The sequence below is a fragment of the Salvelinus sp. IW2-2015 genome, linkage group LG22, assembly GCF_002910315.2.
Source record: "Salvelinus sp. IW2-2015 linkage group LG22, ASM291031v2, whole genome shotgun sequence".
NCBI lineage: Eukaryota > Metazoa > Chordata > Actinopteri > Salmoniformes > Salmonidae > Salvelinus > Salvelinus sp. IW2-2015.
The window spans coordinates 4,258,228-4,280,246 of NC_036862.1; the positions used below are offsets into that span (position 1 = coordinate 4,258,228).

The 22,019-nt window shown below is 42.2% G+C and overlaps 2 protein-coding genes across 3 annotated transcripts; both read left to right on the forward strand.

Moving 5' to 3' along the window:
* On the forward strand, window positions 1-1,828 carry nrgnb (neurogranin (protein kinase C substrate, RC3) b). Its single transcript, XM_024014086.2, has 2 exons — window positions 1-140; window positions 1,589-1,828. The coding sequence occupies exons 1-2, from the start codon at window positions 126-128 to the stop codon at window positions 1,826-1,828; spliced, it is 255 nt and encodes an 84-aa protein (XP_023869854.2). The 5' UTR covers window positions 1-125.
* Window positions 1,829-13,253: 11,425 nt separating this feature from the next.
* hepacama (hepatic and glial cell adhesion molecule a) lies at window positions 13,254-21,088 on the forward strand. 2 transcript variants are annotated; one of them, XM_024134521.2, is made up of 7 exons: window positions 13,254-13,347; window positions 14,991-15,338; window positions 15,831-16,112; window positions 18,692-18,785; window positions 19,252-19,331; window positions 19,733-19,812; window positions 19,922-21,088. In XM_024134521.2, exons 1-7 carry the CDS (start codon window positions 13,254-13,256, stop codon window positions 20,231-20,233), a joined length of 1,290 nt encoding a protein of 429 aa, XP_023990289.2. In that variant the 3' UTR covers window positions 20,234-21,088. The 2 variants fall into 2 exon arrangements, with proteins under 2 accessions (XP_023990289.2, XP_023990290.2); XM_024134522.2 differs by lacking the exon at window positions 19,733-19,812 and having other exon boundaries at window positions 19,922-20,015.
* Window positions 21,089-22,019: the final 931 nt, after the last annotated feature.

Genomic DNA, 22,019 nt, shown 5'->3' on the forward strand with positions numbered 1-22,019 from the left:
GTTAGTGGGAACGAGACGTCTCTAGTGGAGACACGAGATACATCTTTCCCGGTCAACACTGAGTACAGGCAAAAGGCATTTTAGGTCAGTTCATCCGAAGACTGTCGTCTCTCAGATTGCTCATCATGGACTGCCACATTGTGAGTACATGCTTGGAATTAATTGTATTGCTTAATATACCGAACTAATATCTAACAAGTAATTAATACAAAAATATTCCTTCGTTACAGCTTTTTTAACAGCATTACAGCTTTTTTTTATATCATTCTAATTGGGTAATGGATTTATTAAAATGCTTTTATATATGTGTTGAAAGAGCTTTATATTTTAGGAACCGTCAGAAAATCATTTGTTTCCTTGTTATGGTCTTTTGGCTTGCTTGTTTCATCAGCCCTGGAAACTCCAGCTCTGATCTACCAGGTGTCCACTGCACCTGCTTCAGCGTCCTTCACAAGGCAACTTTATGCCAAATTGGTCCTATATTATTTGCGTATGGATTGGTTGAAATGCTTCAAATGAATACTTTATGAATATCTATGGTAGAATGATATTGATAGCCGGAATGAGTATAGGTTGTTAAAAGTACGAGTATGTTTCTTTGTCATTTGAGCTCATTGAGATGACACATTTAGAGCGTGCTGTAGATGAACCCCTTGAAGATGCTAGAGAAACCTCACGATGCAATGAAAAACACTCCTGTCTCCCTGCTGCTGTGAGATATGCGAACGTTGGCATCCTACTCAGCCGTCAGACCTAAAAACTAATGAATGCTATCTGTAATAGTGGGTGGTCACACTCCCACGCTAAGGGGTTTCACTGAGGACACTCTCAAATGCATCTCTTTACAGTGCAGTTGGCTTTCTTTGTTTTGCCTATATGCACCACATTTCTTAAAGAGGGGATGAGCAACAGGCGGGGTGCAGCGGACGTGTTTGGATGATCGCTGACAACCATGTCACTGTTCTGTAACCACTTGTGAATAAGGACAGCTCTATCCTGCCAGCAATAAGCTACATGGTATACAATGATGCTGTCTTTGTGTTATGAGAGTGTCAGAGAGAGAGAGAGTCTGAGAGATCTAAAGTTGAATTCCCTTTTATGTTCTTCGCACTCTTGATGGACAGTCTGACTGACTGGCAACTTTTGAAATTGGGGATCACTTTGAAGCAGAGAAACGTATTTCCTTTCTGTGCATAGTGTTGAGGATCAGGTTAAGCAGTTTGGGAACATTGTTTACATAGCAGTTACCCCGTTCCAGTTTAGCAATGGCAGAAGTTAAGGCAATAGGTGTGAGGAAAAACCACAGAGAAGATAGAGCTTCTGTCCGTAGAGTTACAGTGTGATTTAAGGGCCTTCTAGACTTAAGCCCTTGGATCCTCTAGGACCCTGAGGATGCAATTGAGGAGGATATTTCACGATCACTGACAACCATAGACAGCCTGATATCCACTGGTGTTGTCCTCAGGCGGATTTAGTCATTTTGGGCTCCTAGGCAGAAGTTAATCTGGGGCCCCTACTCATGCTACATTACCCCAACCAAGCCCACTCTAAATCACCTAACTTCTCAGATATACTTGTCCTCCTATAGGAAGAATGCAGCCAACCCCAGGAGGAGGAGGACATCATGGACATACCTCTGGAYGACCCCGAGGCCAACAAGGCAGCTGCCAAGATCCAGGCTGGCTTCCGTGGTCACATGACCAGGAAGAAGATTAAGCCTGCTGACAAGCCTGAGGGGGAGGAAAGAGGAGGAGAGGAAGTGAGCAGCAGCGGTGAGGCCCTCAACGGAAACCAGGGAACACAGGTCAGTGACACTAGTGTCCCCTGACACACACATACACACACAACCACACAAAACACACCACACACACACACACACACACACACACACACACACACACACACACACACACACACACACACACACACACACACACACACACGCGTAGACCCAAACCGGTTTAGACTGGTATTAGCCTTGATATCCCCCTCAAGACTATCAGGACTAGTCTGGCGTAGGCCTATGTCATCAGTAACAGTTATACACAAATTATTGCAGTGTATTTTCAGCTAGTAACTTTCACTTTGGACATTGGCTGACCAATCAGTTATGGATCTGATGCTTGTGTCGCTGACATCCCCTACATCTTGTACATCCAGATTTGCACACTATTAGCAAAGTAACAGGGCGACCATTTTGTGTCCATAACAATATTAAATGCATTTTTATTGATCTGTTTTCAACATCAAATGCATACATCGTATGCATAATTCAGACACATGAAGGACCACCATTTAACACAGCTTAACACAGCTTGAAAGCAATTTAAAAGCCATGCATAATTAACGGGGTCTAATAAAGGTCCCTAATGAGTTATTTCAATGTAAGTAATTTGACACTCCATAAAGGCTGCAGTGCATGATTGAAATCTACAACGAATGTCTTTGAGGTGATTATTAATGAATACTCCATTAGTTATATTGCCAAATAGATGGATGCATTCTAATAAGAAATGTTGATCACAACTCAGATGTATGAGTGGGTGTCGGTGCCCAGAACCATGGCAAATCTTATCTAGATGTTCTGCGATAGTGTTCAAATATAAAGTGATTGACATGCCTTTCTATCTAATCAACACGCTTTGTGGTGAAAAAATATTCAGGGCAAAACTGTACAGTTTGCGCAAATAAATGTTGAAAGTGGTTTGCCACAGTATTTTCATAGTTGAGCTCCAGTACAGTTAGTCAGTTTCTTTTTAAACATATCAGCTACTGAAATGTATGTTCTTTGGAGGGTGACTAAAGCCTCGAGAATACTTCCAGGAATCAAAAAGTGTACATTGCAGCTTATTTCACATGTTCCTATTCCAGGGGCGGAGTATACTATATTAGTGTGTTACCCATCACAAATGCAAAATGCATTTGACTCATTCATTGTATCATACAGCAACAGCACATATTATGCAAACAGGCAACCACCACTTCACTGGTTCGTCCTTTGTTGAATAAAAAAAAATGGTACAGGACATTTTGTGGCGTTTACAGTGTTTCTTGTGGCTTGTTCTATTTGTTGGTGTTCATTTCATTTGAGTATGTGAAAACATGGGACAGAGGGGTTAGAATATGTTCCAGGTCCAGTTGTTTCACCTTTACAGGACTTGAATTGGGTTTAGCCCCATCCTTGAGAAAGACCAACAAACAACTTTCCAACTCAAGCCTTCTCTGAGCGTCACCAACCCCCAACCCAGTTCTTGGTTGCCAAGCATCTTTATGTAGCAGTGTTATTTTTAACACCAGGTGCCTTATACCTCTGAGACACAGTAGAATTAATGTTCCTTGTCGTAGAGGCATGGGCCAGCTAAATCTCTCCCTCTTGGAGTAGCCTCTGCTTTTTACTTGGGTTATTGGTAACACTTGCAATGAATACAGTTTTTATAATGCATTATAAACTCATTTATAACACATGAGCTATGCATAATGCATTATCAGGAGGGTATTCATAGGAAGGGTTTCACCAGGATCAGTAATACCAATTGAATCATTACAGTATGTTTTTACTACTATTATGCTTATCACAACCCTCTGTGAGACACCTCAATCTTGCGCATGTCATTATAGCCTTGCTGAGTAATGGCAAAAATGAATTCATCATTCCATCTGCAGTGCTAAAAATCTGCTTCTTCTTCGGTTCTGTTTTAGTATCAGGAGGATCAGAGGGAGTAGAGAGAGATGACACATCTGTGCCGGAACAGTGAAGCCTCTAACCTCGATGAAGAGAAGAAGAAGAAGAAGAAGAAGAAGAAGAAGAAGAAGAAGAAGAGGCATGGCTGTGGCTGTACTTTTTTTTTCCAAGGGGAGCAACTTTCTATGTAACACAAAAAAAAAGCAGTGTATTATCCAGATTTTGGGATGTGTCATCTGATTTGTGAACTCTTTAACACTCCTGCTTCCAGGCCCAATCTGCGTGGATCGTCTTTGACCCAAATTTGCATCTCTCACTGCATGTACTCGTGAAAGATATGTGAGGCTGATATTTAAGTGTTTTCTCATGCTGAACAGGGCTAATTTGAGTCGAATATAAAGTTTGTGTACAATTATGCATTATGAATGCACGTCATCCGCTGGAATGCTTGTTTCTGCGTTGTTTCAGGTGCTTGTATAATTACTATTTCATTATTTCTGGTGTACACAATATCGCTAAAAGGGAGGTAGAGACCCTTATTGGTTATTGGAAGGCATACTATTTAGGTTGATAATGAATGTATTGTTATTTAGATTTGTAGTCTTTAAGTGTTGTGCACCGTAATGAATAATGGAATTACTTTCACATATTGGTCAGCGTCACCATTTTCTCCAAATCAGATCTTCCAACACAGTAAGCATGCAGTACTATATACTATAGTTTATTTGCAGATAGTAGTACTCACGCTAAGCTTTATCCTTAGATAAATTGAGTCATATCCTCTGCTAAACTATTGACCTAAATCAGGTGGTATTATTATCAGGGGTTGGAACCCAAATTATTTTCCAATCGTTTCGTTCTGAACAGAACCATCATTTTTTAAATTTCCATTCCACTGTTTCGACCTGCAAAATTAAGTTCTGAACCGGCTCTTACCCCCCAAAAGTACCAGTATATATCTTTCATTTCTGTTCTTTTATAAACCTCTGAAATATATATATTTTTTACATTAACTCAACATTAAATTACTTCACCAATTAGTGCGGATAGAGCAGCTTGCTATGGAGCGGGCAAGCTATAGTTGTTTTAGCCTAGGCAGCCGTTAGGCTAGGCTACAGTTGTTAACATGCGCGATGGACGGTCACGTGTAGGGCATGAGATGCAACTGAAATTTTGCAGGTGGGGAGAGAGCGAGAAATGCTGAAGGGGGAGGCTTGACTTGAAGCGCTGGGCATTATTATGACATGCATCATCTGAATTAGGGCCACATCATTATTCCTACAGAGGAGCAGTTTCTATGGAGGAACTTTGAATGTCTTTGAGTGTTGAGTGTTGGCTTAAAATTGAACCAGAGCTAGCTAGCTAGCTTTCTAACAAGCTTGTGTGTGCAGAGTGGCACCAGAATTAAAAACACATCATACCTTTTTGTAGTTAATAAATCCAATGTGAAACGTGATAGTATCTGTAACTAGCATCGAAAGAGTGAATCTATTCTTCTCTAATTAGAAATCTGAATTTCTGAATCACGCTTGTAACGTCAGTAGGCTACAGTAGACTAAGCTTCGGAGGGAGAGGGGCAGGTTGCCTACACATGCAGACACACTGGCGAAGATTTTCAGCTGGCAGGCAGACACTGGAATAGGTTTTTGAGTGACGGAGTGAGGGCTTTGCAAAGGCACATTGTTGCATTTTTTATGGGACTGAAAAAAATGCCTGGAATGTAAAATAACGTTATTAACCGGTCACCATGCCTTTAAATGAACTGTCCTGTTCCAGAACGGTATAGATCACTTTCGTTCATAGTTCTGATTCTGTTCCTAATTTTTTTGTTGTTATTTTCTGGTTTTCGGTTCTGTTCCCTGAACCGGTTCCAACCCCTGATTATCATCATGCTTCATGAACAGATTGAATTAAATAATTGTAAAGGAATAACAGTTGTAAATCAATAAATCCATATCAAATGTTTGTGTAGGAAATCATTTTCAGCTGTTCAGAGCACCATATATAATTCATGAGTAATATATAATTCATAACAAAAACAAGTCTTGACCCTGACCTTTACCCACTCATGGATGTGGTGATGGGTGTTTGAAAAAGATGAGTCGTTTACATGTAGAAGCAGTCATTAACACTTGACCCGCAAATGGCTGTATCCAAGGTTATTGAGCTAGGATTATGGAATGAACGAATAATAACAGCAGAGTCTTCAAGCTCTATCAACATGATTACAAACGTGATCACGCTGACAACAAATTAGGACAGAACATGATCTATCACCCGATATTAAATGGTGGTTGATAGAATGCATCCACCCTAGTGTCACGTTCGTCGTAAGGATTGAACCAAGGCTGACTGTGCGTAGAGTTCCACATATTTTAATAAATTGAAACTCCCCAAACAAAACAATAAAGCGCAAACGAAACGTGACGCTACTAGTGTGCACACAGGCAACTAATTGCAGACAAGATCCCACAAATCACAAATGAGGAAATGGCTACCTAAATATGATCCCCAATCAGAGACAACGATAAACAGCTGCCTCTGATTGGGAACCATATCAGGCCACCATAGAAATACAATTCACCTAGATGACCCACCCTAGACACTATCACGCCCCAACCAACATAGAGAACAAACAGCTCTCTATGGTCAGGGCGTGACACCTAGTTTTAAAGGGAAAGTTCAGGATTTTACAACTTGATGTTAGATGGTTACTCACCCTGAAAGTAGTCTATGGTCTAGGAAAAATTGTAATCTGAACTTCCCCTTTAAGAGTTAAATGGATTCCAAAAGTAATGTAGGGAATGCAATCTCAAGACAGAAGAGTGTTTTTTTTCACTCAACCTGTTATTTTTTCACTGAACCGTAATGCAGCATAAGCATAGCTGTTAATTGGAAAGTCTTCCCACCACTAAACTGAAACAAATGGTAACTGGTCTTCCGTGAAAAGCTTTCTCTGCAGGGACAACTCACATCACATGACAAGTAGGAGACTTGCTTGATTGTTTGGTTGGTTGAACAGAATCTCATCTTTCCCCAGTTTCCATTCATGTCGCAGCTTTGAATATAATACATGTCATTATTTTCCTATGAAAACCATTTTCATTGTGTCTCACATTTCAACCTGTTAGACTGCTGTCAAATATCTTACCATCTCACCAATAATAGTAATAATTAATAAAAATAATCGATTACATTTCTATAGCGCTTCTCACAACAATCTCAAAGCAACAAATGACAGGTTGTGTCAGCGATGTTCTTTAAAGTGAATCTGGATATTCCTTTAGTCTGAAAAAAAGTTAGGTTCATAGTCAGTGGTGTTTCATTGGCTGATGTGCTCTTTCTGTTGCCTTTTCTCGCCATATGAGAAAAGAGCAGGGTTGAGATATGGAAGGAGGAAGCACAAGACTCACACACAGCTCACCCACGCTCACTCCCACACACATCTGAGCTCAGCCCAGCCACACAGAGGCACTGAAGGAATCTCTCTCCCCCTCCGAATGGGTTCTGTCACCAGCTGCTGAATGATAAGGCATTAAAGAGACATTCTGCTGCTTTTCCATGGCAACACAAAGCCACAGAAGACAGCGCTAGTTTCTCAGCTTGACACAGCGTCTCACCACTAACCCCCCCAGTGTTCCCACAGGTATCCAGACACAGCTGTCTAATGACGCTGACTGTAGAATCAATATGCCAGACAGACACCTCCAAACAGCACTTCAGCAGCAGGGAACTGTAAATGAATTTCTCAAAAGAGTTTGATGGACAGTTTTGTCCAAAAGAGTTCAAAATCTCTTAGTTATGTTGTGTATTTCACCATGGAAAGATGAACAGCATCCAAATACAACAATTTGTTAATCAATGTTTTTCAATGCAGAGACAAACTGTTCCAGAAATAAAATACTTCAGCTGAGACAGAATGCAATATCTGAAATTTGGCATCTATTTTGATCTCATTTTGAACGTAAAATATATATTGCTAAACATATGTGGTTGTGTTTAGTCCTTTTAGGGCTGGTGAATGTTGTGGGGGAAAACAAATAGTCTGTGTGTTCGGAACTCGCATCAAATTAAAGTCTGATAGTCTATTTTTAAAATGTTCATCTGGATTGATTCGCTCTCTTGGTTCCCTCACAGCTTGTCAGCGCAATCACTGTGTTCTCCTGGGCAGCAATTAGTGGTGGAAGTAAGTCAAACTCAACAGCAGAGGGCACTGTTGGTCATCATCATCGTCATGTCTACGACCAGGGCTCGTATTTATAAAGCATCTCAGAGTAAGAGTGCTGAACTAGGATCAGGTCCCTCCTGCAAATGTAATCTTATTCATTATGATCTAAAAAGGCTAAACTGATCCTAGATCAGCATTCCTACTCTGAGATGCTTGGTGCATACGGCTCTAGATTTCTAGGTTATCCAAACGGTGGGTCATTGGGGGTGCGATTGAAGACAATATGAATTTCACTGATTACTGGATCGCTCAGCCCATACTGAAAAGGGGCAATACTGCATGATGCACACTAGCTCTACCATGTACCATTGGGCTAAAGTTATTCCTTGCTGTCATCACAAGAGTCCTACACACTGCATGTATGAAGCTGCGTGTACACAGGCAGCCTAATTCTGATCTTTTTCCACTAATCGGTCTTTTGCCCAAACAGACCAGCTCGTTTGGCAAAATTGGGCAAAGTATCAGCCTTTGAAAAGGATTCCATGTCCACGTCCAGTCTCTGTGACTTAATTATAGTCTGGTCGACAGAGACCTGCTGTGTGTCTTCTGTCTGATATCGTGACAGTGTGTCTCATACATGAGCAGAAGAGGGCCCCTCATACTCTCTGTTGTATATTGACAGCAAGTGTTTCCCTTGATTTAGGAACCGTTAGAAGATGAGAGGGAGAGAGAGGGGTGATTTTACCCAGGGCTCAGAGGACAGAGTCAGTCAGATAGAGTCTGATTGTGTGTCTCAGCCCTCCAGGCTTTGAAGGCTTACTACAGAGGAGTTTGAATACAGGGACCCTGTGAGAGTTCTACTCAGGGCTGGCTCTAGCCCCCCCCCCCTCTTGACGGTGGAGAGAAAAATATAGGTTTTAAAGTTCATTTTCTGCAATTCTACACATTTTGCCATGGAGCAGAGAGAAAATGTTGCAATTTCTTTGAACAAATTTCCTGCAATTCTACTCATTTTGCCATGGGGCAGAGAGACATTTGTTCAGTTTTAAAGCGAATTTCCTGCTAATGCAAAACTACATTTCAAACTTACCCTTTGTGAATTCTACTATTTTTACTCTCAACAGTAAGTTGAGACCCCGACTGAGTTCCTAAAAAAATAYAAAAAAGAAATGCCTGGAGCCGGCCCTGGTTCTACTATGGGTGAAAGATGACAACAGTTGCTGGGTTAGCTAGCTCTGACATTCCACTTCTAGGTTTATTACACTGCCTTTGTTGACAGAATGTAACCGTAGGGATTTCCCCTATGGTCATGACTTATGGTGCAATGTACAGTACATCACTGATGGTCTCTGCATCAATCCGAACTGATATTGAAGTTYTGGCAATATTGCCTGATAGACAAGTAGAAGGCTGAGAGGTTATATCATGCTAACTAGCACATGTTAACGCTACTCCTTGTAGTCCAAGGACATTACATGCTCTGTTTAAAGGCGAATTGGCTCTTGAAGCCAAAACGACCAAATACTCAATCTAAACATGAATCGATTTAGTGTAAGTGTAAGTCTGGAATCAGACAATCCACCGTGACGTGTGCTTATTGCAGGTGTATAAATTGTGAGACGGCATTGAGTGGCAGGAGGAATACAGTTGTGATGATGGTGACAGCCTTTATGTTAAGGTGTTTAGCCTTACACTGTTTTGCTTATCAGTGATATTGATATCTGTTGCTTGCATGTACAGTGCCTTCAGAAAGTACACCCCTTGATTTATCCCACGTTTTGTTGTGTTACAAAATGTGATTAAAATAGATGTAATTGTCATTTTTTTGTCAACGATCTACACAAAATACTCTGATGTCAAAGCGGAAGAAAAATTCGAACATTTAAAAAAATATGAATGATAAATAAACACTAATATATCTTTAGATAAGTATTCTACCCCCTGAGTCAATACATGTTAGAATCACCTATGCCAGCGATTACAGCGGTGAGTCTTTCTGGGTAAGTCTCTAAGAGCTTTCCACACCTGGGTTGTGCAACTTTGCCCCTTATTCTTTTCAACATTCTTCAAGCTCTGTCAAATTGGTTGTTGATCACTGATACAACCATTTTCAGGTCTTGCCATAGATTTTCAAGCATATTTAAGTCAAAACTGTTCCTCGCCCACTCAGGAATATTCACTGTTTTCTTGGTAAGCAACTGCAGTGTAGATTTAGCCTTGTGTTTTAGGTTATTGTCCTGCTGAAATGTGAATTAATCTCCCAGTTTCTGGTGGAAATCAAACTGAACCAGATTTCCTCTAGGATTTTGCCTGTGCTTAGCTTCATTCTGTTTATTTCTTATCCTGAAAAACTCCCCAGTCCTTCTGGGTTGGCGCCCCCCCCCCCCCTTGGGTTGTGCCGTGGCGGTGATCTTTGTCGGCCTTGTCTCAGGATGGTAAGTTGGTGGTTGAATATATCCCTCTAGTGGTGTGGGGGCTGTGCTTTGGCAAAGTGGGTGGGGTTATATCCTGCCTGTTTGGCCCTGTCCGGGGGTATCATCGGATGGGGCCACAGTGTCTCCTGACCCCTCCTGTCTCAGCCTCCAGTATTTATGCAGCAGTAGTTTGTGTCGGAGGGCTAGGGTCAGTCTGTTATATCTGGAGTATTTCTCCTGTCGTATCCGGTGTCCTGTGTGAATTTAAGTATGCTCTCTCTAATTCTCTCTTTCTTTCTTTCTTTCTCTCTCTTGGAGGACCTGAGCCCTAGGACCATGCCTCAGGACTACCTGGCATGATGACTCCTTGCTGTCCCCAGTCCACCTGGCTGCTCCAGTTTCTACTGTTCTGCCTGCGGCTATGGATCCCTGACCTGTTCACCGGACGTGCTACCTTTCCCAGACCTGCTGTTTTCAACTCTCTAGGACAGCAGGAGCGGTAGAGATACTCTCAATGATTAGCTATGAAAAGCCAACTGACATTTACTCCTGAGGTGCTGACTTGTTGCACCCTCGACAACTACTGTGATTATTATTATTTGACCATGCTGGTCATTTATGAACATTTGAACATCTTGGCCATGTTCTGTTATAATCTCCACCCGGCACAGCCAGAAGAGAACTGGCCACCCCTCATAGCCTGGTTCCTCTCTATGTTTCTTCCTAGGTTTTGGCCTTTCTAGGGAGTTTTTCCTAGCCACCRTGCTTCTACACCTGCATTGCTTGCTGTTTGGGGTTTTAGGCTGGGTTTCTGTACAGCACTTTGATATATCAGCTGATGTAAGAAGGGCTATATAAATTAATTAATTTGATTTGATTAACGATTACAAGCATACCCACATGATGCAGCCACCACCATGCTTGAAAATATAGAAAGTAGTACTCAGTAATGTGTTGTATTGGATATGCCCCAACATAACATTTTGCATTCAGGACAAAAAGTTATTTGCTTTGACATATTTTTTGCAGTATTACTTTAGTGCCTTGTTGCAAACAGGATGCATGTTTTGGAATATTTTAATCCTGTACATGCCTCCTTCTTTTCACTCTGTCAATTAGGTTAGTATAGTGGAGTAACTACAATGTTGTTGATCCAACCTCAGTTTTCTCCTCTCACAGCCATTAAACTCTGTAACTGTTTTAAAGTCACCATTGGCAAAATCCCTGAGCAGTTTCCTTCCTCTCCAGCAACTGAGTTATGAAGGACACCTGTATCTTTGTAATGACTGGGTGTATTGATTCATCATCCAAAGTGTAATGAATAACTTCACCATGCTCAAAGGGATATTTAAAATTAAAATAAAAAAACTTGGCAACATATTCTTATTTACAATGATGGCCTTGTTCAGGGGCAGAAGGACAGATTTTTACCTTGTCCGCTCGGKGATTCGATCTAGCAACCTTGCAGTTACTGGCCCAACACTCTAACCACTAGGATACCTGCCACACCTAAGGATATTCCATGTCTGCGTTTGTATTTTTTTTAACCATCTACCAATAGGTGCCCTTCACAGCGAGGCATTGGAAAACATCCCTGGTCTTTGTGGTTCAATCTGTGTTTGAAATTCACTGCTCGACTATGGGACCTTACAGATAACTGTATGTCTGGGGTAGAGAGATGAGGTGGTCATTCAAAAATTATTTTAAACTTTGTACACAGAGTGAGTCCATGCAACTTATTATGTGACTTATTAATAAAACGTTTGCTCCTGAACTTATTTAGGCTTGCCATTATAAAGTGGTTGAATACTCAAGGCATTCCAACTTTTCATTATTATTTTTGTTTTACTATTTCAAAAAACAAAATTCCTCTTTGACATTATGGTGTGTCGGCCAGTGACAGAACATCTCAATTGAATACATTTCAATTCAGGCTGTAACGCAACAAAATGTGGAAAAAGTCAAGGGAATACTTGACTTGTGAATACTTTCTCTAGGTAGTGTATAGTGTCAGAGAGAACATACTTTTTACTTGTCTGAACTGCAGTGTACACGCTGCAACAAGAAGCTGAATTGCAGGTAGTGTTACAATGATTAGATTATCAGAAACATCAAAACATGTTATAACAACATCAATCATGTTGTCCTTTATTGTTCATGTCTCCAGTGTATTATTTCTGTGCTCATTGATTTCCATATTTTAATGCACCACCTAGTGGCCACATTGGGAACACATTGAATGTTTTTTTTGAGTACTTCCATACTTCTCTTCCCATCATCTTACATCTGGGGTGTATGCACTAATAACCAAACGAGAGCAAACGGGCCGTGACAGGGAGGGACTAACCTGAATTTGTCCAAAAATAATTGCTTGTTTTCGTTGAAAAAAACCCGTTTTTTAAAGATGTGGACTAATACATAATCACTGTTGCTCTCATTTAGAGTGTGAGTCTGGAGGGGGTGGGGACAGTAGTTGGGGACAGTAGTTAGTTGTTTTTCAAGAGCACTTATTCTGTTTCTCCGAGTGGGGTCCTTTTATAAAGCCTTTGGTTTATTAAGCAATTCTGAGCAGCACTGCAGGAATGACAATTAAGGTACTGTTACTGAGTACACTTGTTTTCAATCACACAATATTTTGAAATGTATTGAAACCATATACATATGCTTGAAAGATAGGAACTCATCGTTGGTAATAGCACATTTTACAGCCATACAAATGCAGTACAGAAAATAACATTTAAATGTAGCTATCTTCTTTATACTCCCACCATAATAAAAAAAACTGTGCTTATCTATCTATGTCTCTGTCTAACAAAGCTGAGGACACACACACACAGTGCTTTTGTTCATGCTGGGATCCTGAGTGCTGTGGTTCAGAGCAGGCAGGCAGCTGAGCCCAGTCTTGCAGTCTTGTGCATTCTCAGGGACGTGCCTGGAGTGGACAAATCATGCTCATTGGATGGGAGAGGGACTCAGCGCTGTACCCAAGATGAAGGAGGAGAGGAGGAAGACTTCCTCGAAAGAAGACACAGCCATTCCTTCGCAATTCTCACTCTTTGGCCTCCTCCTTCTTTTCCAGGCAGGTAAGTGAACACTTTCAAACTTCATTATTTACTTTTTTGGGGAAACACAATGTGGTAAAGAACTAGTGGCTGAATCAGGAATGAATAGATAGTTTGACTGACTATATATGTGACTATATTGGCAAATATGTTTATCACATGGTCGTCAAGTAATATGTGATAAGGCGATCGAGAAGATATTTGAGATTTACACAGCTTTGGATATTTAAATTCACAATTTTTTATTTTTTTACATTGTTTCGTTAGCAAATTCATTTGAAAATAGATTTTTTTTTGATAATACATGATTTGGTTGTAACCATTGTTCCTTTATGTGCTTGATCAATCCATTACATATTATGTTAAAGTAGGCTAAGTGCCGTACAACATATTTAATTGGCCAATGGCAGTGAGAGTTGTTTTGTCCTGGTGTACCCTCTTGTGTGGATTAGCTCGAAGGCACAGGTCTATTCGGCCATACAGCTGTAGTGAAAAGAGCCTGGCTGAGCTGAGCTGTTGTTGGGATGTAAGTGGGTGAAGCATAAGTGAAGAGTTATGATATTACGAGAAGAGGCTTTGGGGGACTTGGAGTTGGAGCCCGGGCGAGGCAGTGGTGGTGGTTTCTCTGCATTAGGAGCCTGGCTCAGCCTGCTTCTGCTGTGTAGCTGTGTGTTATGTCATTGTGGCCATCCACTATTAGCAAAATCACTGAGCCCTTGTGTCTCCTACTTCCACAATCACAAAGAGCATGTCTCTCCCAGTGTTTTTTATACCACGGGAGGGAGGAAATCAGTCCAACAATCCTGGCCTTTGTCTGCCTCTCCCTGGCAACCCCCTTCAGGCTGAAAATTGTTACCACAGCGATCGAGCGATGCCATGCAGACACGCTACAGGGAGCAGAGCTGTGGCCGAGGAAGGTCGGTGCCAGATGCTCTCCCTCTCTCTCTCTATTGCCACAGCATGACATGCAACAGCCCATCCGTTAAGTACAGCGCCCGTAAGTAGCTTTAGCCTATGGCTACATGTGGTCGAGGATGTGGTGACTTATAGGAAACTCCACTGTGAGCATAATGGCGTTACTGTGTGTGGTTTCCAGGGCAAAACGAGACGAAAGGATGATATGCGGGTGATGTTGTAAGCCATCCTCCTGTATGCTCAAGGGGGATCCATTAATGGTACACAAATCAAAACAGATGTGATATGTTGGGCTTGTTTGGAGAGGGTCTGTCCTGTTATTGAACTTTCGCTGAATAATTGATTGCGGTAATAATGAGGAGGCTTGAGGGCGTCGTTTTCACTTGTAGATTTAATTGGATTTTTTGAGTCGTCTTGATTTCGAAAGTCCGCTTTCAAGAACAAAAGTTCGATCTACTCCTGGACTAATATAGGGAATGGAGTGGAAAATATAGGCCCATATCTGACTTTATTTTATACTGTATATCTGTGAGAGGCATATAAATACATAAGAGAAAACATCAGAAAGTTCCAAAACTCTTTATTAAGACCTACTAGACCAGATTCCTCTGCTTGTAGTGAATGTGGTGACAGTAATCAACCACTTACAGCCATCAAATCGTCCTGCATGCATGCGATCACTATATCCTGCACTGTATAGTCCGCCACAGTGTTCACTGAACGTCATGCGTTGGACTGTGTCCATGCAGTCAGAGTGGCCGGCGTCAACATCACCAGTCAGGCTCATCTGGTCCGAGGCACGTTGGGTGGAGAGGCCCTGCTCTCCGTCAGCTACACCAGCACCAGCTCCGACCAACCGGTCATCAAGTGGCAGCTGAAGAGGGACAAGCAGCAGCCCATCACCGTAGTCCAGTCCATAGGCACCAGCGTTATCGGGAACCTGCGGCCCGAGTACAGGGACCGCATCGTGGTGTTTGAGAACGGCACCTTGCTCCTCCACAACCTGCAGCTGTCTGACGAGGGGGCCTATGAAGTGGAGATCTCCATAACGGATGATGCCTTCACTGCGGAGCGCAACATCAACCTCACCGTAGACGGTAGGAAAGTTTCCTCTGTAGCTCATTTGGTAAAGCATGGCGCTTTCGACGCCCGGATAGTGGGTTTCGATTCCCAGGACCAGCCATACATACAATGTATGTAAAAGATTTAGGCAAGCATGACTGTTAGTCGCTTTGGATAAAAGCGTCTGCTAAATGGCATTGTAATTGAGATTGTATTTACAATACGGCTCAGGCTACCGTATTAAAATAAACAGTCCAGCAACTGACCAACTATTCACCTTAGTGAACTTACATCACATAATGCTACTCCAGACTGAGGTGTAAGGTTAAAAAGTGTGGTCACACATTAAACAAAGTACATCTTATAGCAGCCTTTATAAGTTCTTTCTAAGGCCTACTTTAAAGAGTAGGTCGCTTGTTATTTGTTCACAAATCCTTTACTGGGATAAGCATACTATCTAAACAGTGGAATACAGTTTATGTCACATGTAGTGAATCAATTTGACGTGTTGTGTATTGTCCCCACAGTACCTGTGTCCAGACCCTACGTCCAAATGATAGCCTCCTCCGTGCTGGAGTTGAGTGAACTCTTCACCTTACACTGTTCCCACGGCGATGGCACCAAGCCCACCTATGGTTGGCTGAAAGGGGGAAAGGTGCTGACCAATGACTCGCGCCTGCTCCTGTCACATGACCAGAAGTATCTGACCATCGCCCGGGTGCTGATGTCAGACGATGACATCTACAGCTGTACGGTGGATAACCCAATCAGTAGCATGAGGAGTGTGCCTGTCAAACTCACCGTCTACAGTAAGTAGAACTACAGTCGCAGTACTTTCTCCCTAGTAAGGATATTTATCTTGATTGCTTTAACATGTACAGCACCAGTCAAACGTTTGGACACACCTACTCATTCAAGGGTTTTTCTTGTTTTTTAAAACTATTTTCTACATTGTAGAATAATAGTGAAAACATCAACACTATGAAATAACACATGGAATCATCAAAAAAAGTCAAAATATATTTTATACTTGAGATTCTTCAAAGTAGCCACCCTTTGCATTGACGACAGCTTTGCACACGCTTGGCATTCTCTCAACCAGCTTCATGAGGTAGTCACCTGGATTGCTTTTCCAACAGTCTTGAAGGAGTTCMCACATATGCTGAGCACTTGTTGGCTGCTTTTCCTTCACTCTGCGGTCCAACTCATCCCAAACTATCTCAATTGGGGGTTGAGGTCGGGTGATTGTGGAGGCCAAGTCATCTGATGCAACACTCCATCACTCTCCTTCTTGGTCAAATAGCCCTTACACAGCCTGGATGTGTGTTTTGGGTCATTGTCCTGTTGAAAAACAAATGTTAGTCTCACTAAGCCCAAACCAGATGGGATGGCGTATCGCTGCAGAAGGCTGTGGTAGCCATGCTGTTTAAGTGTGCCTTGAATTCTAAATAAATCACAATGTCACCAGCAAAGCACCATAACACCTCCTCCTCTTCTATGCTTTACGGTGGGGACCACACATGCGGAGATCATCCGTTCACCTACTCTGCGTCTCACAAAGACACGGCGGTTGGAACCATAAATCTAAAATTTGGACTCATCAGACCAAAGGACAGATTTGTCAGCAATGTCCATTGCTCGTGTTTCTTGGCCCAAGCAAGTATTTTCTTCTTATTGGTGTCCTTTAGTAGTGGTTTCTTTAGAGCAATTTGATCATGAAGGCCTGATTCACGCAGTCTCCTCTGAACAGTTGATGTTGTGATGTGACTGTTACTTGAACTCTGTGAAGCATTTATTTGGGCTACAATCTGAGGTGCAGTTAATTGCCGATTTCTGAGGCTCTAATGGACTTATCCTCTGCAGCAGAGGTAACTCTGGGTCTTTCTTTCCAGTCCTCATTTTCTGGCAGTCCTCATTTTCTGGCAGTCCTCATGAGAGACAGTTTTATCATAGCGCTTGATGGTTTTTGCGAGTGCACTTGAAGAAACTTTCAAAGTTCTTGAAATGTTCCATATTGACTGACCTTCATGTCTTAAAGTAATAATGGACTGTTGTTTCACTTTGCTTATTTGAGCTGTTCTTGCCATAATATGGACATGGTCTTTTACAAAATAGGGCTATCTTCTATATACCACCCCTACCTTGTCACAACACAACTGATTGGCTCAAACGCATTAAGAAGGAAAGAAATTCCACAAATTAACTTTTAACAAGGCACACCTGTTAATTGAAATGTTTTCCATGTTACTACCTCATGAAGCTGGTTGAGAGAATGCCAAGAGTGTGCAAAGCTGTCATCAAGGCAACGGGTGGCTACTTTGAAGAATCTAAAATCTAAAATATGTTTTGATTTGTTTAATCTCTTTTTTTATTGGTTACTGCATGATACTATAAGTGTTATTTCATAGTTTTGATGTTTTCACTTTAATTATACAATTCAGAAAATAGTAAAAATCAAGAAAAACCGTTGAATGAGTAGGTGTGTCAAAACTTTTGACTGGTACTGTACCTGTCAGGGAATAGTTGAGATGCAAGTTCATTATGAAGAAACTGAATTGCTGCAAGGTTAGAGGGAGAGACAGAGACAGACAGAGACAGTCAGAGCAGTGAGAGAGAAAGAGAGAGAGAGAGAGCGAGAGAGAGATAGAGTAATCCAGTGAAAAGCTTGAGTTACTTATGAGGGCCAGTAGATAAAGGAAGCCGGTGGAGCTGAGGTCTTGCCCCAGTGGAGCATACTAATCCTTACTACATTTTCCCCCAACTGAGACAAGCGTTGTGTAACAAATGACATTCTATTCCCTTTATAGTGCACTACTTTTGACCATGATCCATAGGGCTCTGGTCAAAAGTAGTGCACTATATAGGGAATAGGTTGCCATTTGGGATGCTACAACAGTGCGACGAGAGATCAGCTAGCCCCGTAAGGGTCCTGTATTCTCTCCTTACATACAGCCCTGTACAAAGCCTCAAAGCAGCACCTTTCAATCCTAGCTTTCACACACAGACTTGGCTGGCACAGCTAGTGATGGAAAACCTTCCAGATATGCTTGCGCTGTCTTGCCAACTCTTATGGTCATTGTTGCGCCAAACGTTGACAAGACAGCACAAACAGATCCAGTTCCAGACTTGGGAGAACCTAGCATTTTTACTCATTCTGAAACGGTTCCATTTTATTCGATGTTATTGTGGCCTCCACTAAAAGTTCTACAGTGGAGTGTGTTACGATAAGCCTATAGTAGAGAAAGAGGAGAGTGTAGCTAATTTCCCGAGCCCGAGAGGTGATATCTTTGTCTAGTCCGAGTGGAATCTTTGCTCGTACAGTGGCGAAGTGTTTGCGGTGTTTGAGAAAGGACTACTCTGTTAATCATGGGCTTCGTTCCTTTGCTAGGACGGAGTTCCCTGTATATCATCCTTACCACCGGGGGCATTTTCCTCCTCATCACCCTGGTGACAGTGTGCGCCTGCTGGAAGCCCTCTAAAAAGTAAGAGTTCCACATTGTGCCTCCATCTCCCCATTCTCTTTGATACGTTTCGAGGACCAGAGTTAAGCACTAGGCAGGGAGCAGCCAGCTAGAACCGTAATCCCCTGGCCTATAGCTCTCGACTACTCTGCAGTCCTGTAGGCGCATGTCCAATGTTACACTAAGGTTCTGACACTGATAGCATCGTGTGTGGGAGGGATTATATCTCTGTTGTTTACAATGCAGTGATGATGGTATCCCACTAGCCTGGTGCCAGAACTATTTGCGCCGTATAGCCTACTCCGATGGTTGTTGTCAATGTTGTGGCTATACAGCACAAACAAATCTGGGACCAGGCTAGAAYTACACTATGTGCAGTATTTTAAGAACAATTGTGGTTACATGTTCTCGGGGAGACAGAATGTAAACACTACACGAGTATGCATGTGAAACGCTCATCTCGTATTTGTCTCTCATTGGGGCTAAGGAAGAAGCGGCGAGCTGCCATGGCAGCCATGTTGCAGAGATCTCCAGTGTATGTAGAGAGGAGTGACATCAGTCACGGGGGTAAGGGGAGAGAGGGATGTGAGCTTTTGACAGTGCTTTTTGAATGTGTGATGTTCTTTGTTCCCCACGCTCATTTTTTTGGTTGATTTATTCTTCCTATTTCAGATATTTCAATGCAAAGCTTTTTAGATGGATAGATTTCATGGCAAAGTTATAGTCCAAGCACATTTTTTGCAGAGTAGGCCTACACCACAGTAGGCTGCTGAGGGGAGGATGGCTCATAATAATGGCTGGAATGGAGTAATGGTAACCATGTGTTTGATGGGTCTGATACCATTCCATTCATTCCGTTCCAGACATTACTATGAGCCGGTCCTCCCCAATTAAGGTGCCACCGGCCACCTGTGGCCTACACACATTTCTCAGTTTGTACAGTTGTTCACACATTCTTTAATTTGCAGTTGATGTGGTGCCAAAAACAATAGCCCATGGAACCTATGGCCGTAGGAGCCCAATGGCTCTTTATGTTGTCAATGAAGATGTAAGTCACAGATTTTTCAATTACCGAAGACTAGTTTATTTTTAAGAATGTTGCTAGTTTTCCCATMATTTTTATCTGCCTAACTGTTCCTTCATTGTTGTTATTCCAGGAGAGTCTTGAAGGTGAGGATGATTGTTCAGCCAACTCCATTAGCCCCTCAGACCTCGCCCCGCCTGGTTACCCCAGCCCCCTCCCATCATCCTCCCACTCACCCGAGGCACCCACCCGGCCCGTTCGCAAATACCCTCGTACCCCTGTGCCCTCACCCCCTGCCACCCCACTCAAACCCTCAGCTCCACCCCCTGGATCACCTCCACATGTCCAGAGCTCAGGGCGTAAACTCCGCCCTCCTGTGGGCAYCCCCACCAATCAACAGACAGAGGAGCCCCCGGCTACCTCAGAGGCTGACGACCGGGATTAATGTCTCAATGACCACCCTCACTCACCTATCACTGCTTCTACTGTAGAATTCATCCACATCTAACCATGGAAATGTGTCGATTATCTTGTCTGTTTGGCTGGGTTTTGGTGTAAAGATATTTGCTGCGCCAGGATCAACTGCTCTGATCATGGTTTCCCTATACCCCTGGGAAAAATGGTACGTTGTTCTTTTTTCCCCACCAAGGTTTAAAAACATGAAACATCATCCATACTGCACAACACTGCTTTGAGCTTGGTTCAGGTGTGAATCAACTTGGACCAATGACCTCCATGTAGCCTGACTCTCGATCACTTTGCGCTTTAGCCAACTCCTCTCTGCTGTGGTGACAATGATAGTCAGAGGAGTGAGCTACAACACATACAGATCTGGGACCAGGCTAACCCCCATGGCTATTCTGGTGAACTCATGTAACAAACAGTATCCACCAATAATTTTTTGGGGCAGTCAAATCTCCAAATATGGGAGTTGCCACATGGTAAGGGGCAAGGGGGATGTAAGTAGCCACAGTCAATTTACACTGGGATCTGGATATGTTATTACTTGAAAATTAGGGTAATGATAATGCGTCCAATTTGTTTGATTTGCTACTTCCAGTAGAGGTAATGAGGAAGGGGGTTTCACAGAAACTGCCATCCTAAGCCTTGGACTCGTTATGTACATATGTCAATAGTGTATGTGGTGTTCTTAGAATTGTTTTTAGGAACTTTTGCCTCCAAATACATTTTTTCAAATAACATTTCATCCTAAAACCGTGTTTCTATTAAATGTGTCAAAATGAAGTATGACATTTTATAGCCTAAAAAAATTGAACAATAAATGCAATGTTGGAAAATGCCTCTAACGTAAAATAGTTTTACTTGAACCTGTATACCAGCATAAAAACAGTTATTTCTATTCAATACTGTGAGGCGTGTAATATGTAAGACTTTTATTTTGATATTCTATTTGGTTCCTCCTGTAAGGGCTTCTGGGTAGAAGATTCAGAGCTGCCATGATATAGTGTGTGGGCTTGTTGCTATTCCCCTCTCCCCTTTTTATTTCTTTATTTCACCTGATAAGTTATGCAGTCTCAACATTAAGTTTGCAGTCTAATGCAAAGATGATTGAACACTGTGTCAGCTTCTCCAACTGCAAGACCTACAACCCCACAGATTTACAGTGGCATACGGTGGGGCCATGAGCTGCATGCCAGACTGCAAGTCCGTATTGTGTCCAGTAGGTGATGCCCAAGCAAAAGCTGAAGGTTTGATGGATTTTATTTTATTAGGAATTCTTTCAGCTCTCAAAAGGCTAGTGTTCCAATAGTCCTTAAGAAATGTTAAAAAAATATATGCAGAAAATGTGAAAAACAACAACCTAAGTAAAAAACACAATACACACAAACACAAATCCCTAGTACCTCTCTAATCATAGCCTAGCTCTCTTGAATGTTATGGGGTGGATACGTCTAATMAAACTGATGAGACCCCTGGGACAACTACTGTGTTTTAAATGGAGACCTGCACTCTTAACACTAAGGGCCACAGCATACTAACTGGTAGATTGAGCTTGAAGAGTGGTCTAAAGTGCTTTCAGAGGTTGAGATGAAGGTTGAGGCCCCAGCCGAGAAGACCTACAGGCGGAGGACACTAACCTCAGTGCCGGCTTCTAGGCATAAGCGACGTAAGCTATTCTTTTAGGGTCTGAGTCTCAACTTATCGTTGAGGGTTAGAATAGTAGAATACACCAGTTGTAAGTTCGAAATTTGTGCATCAGCAGTTTTTCT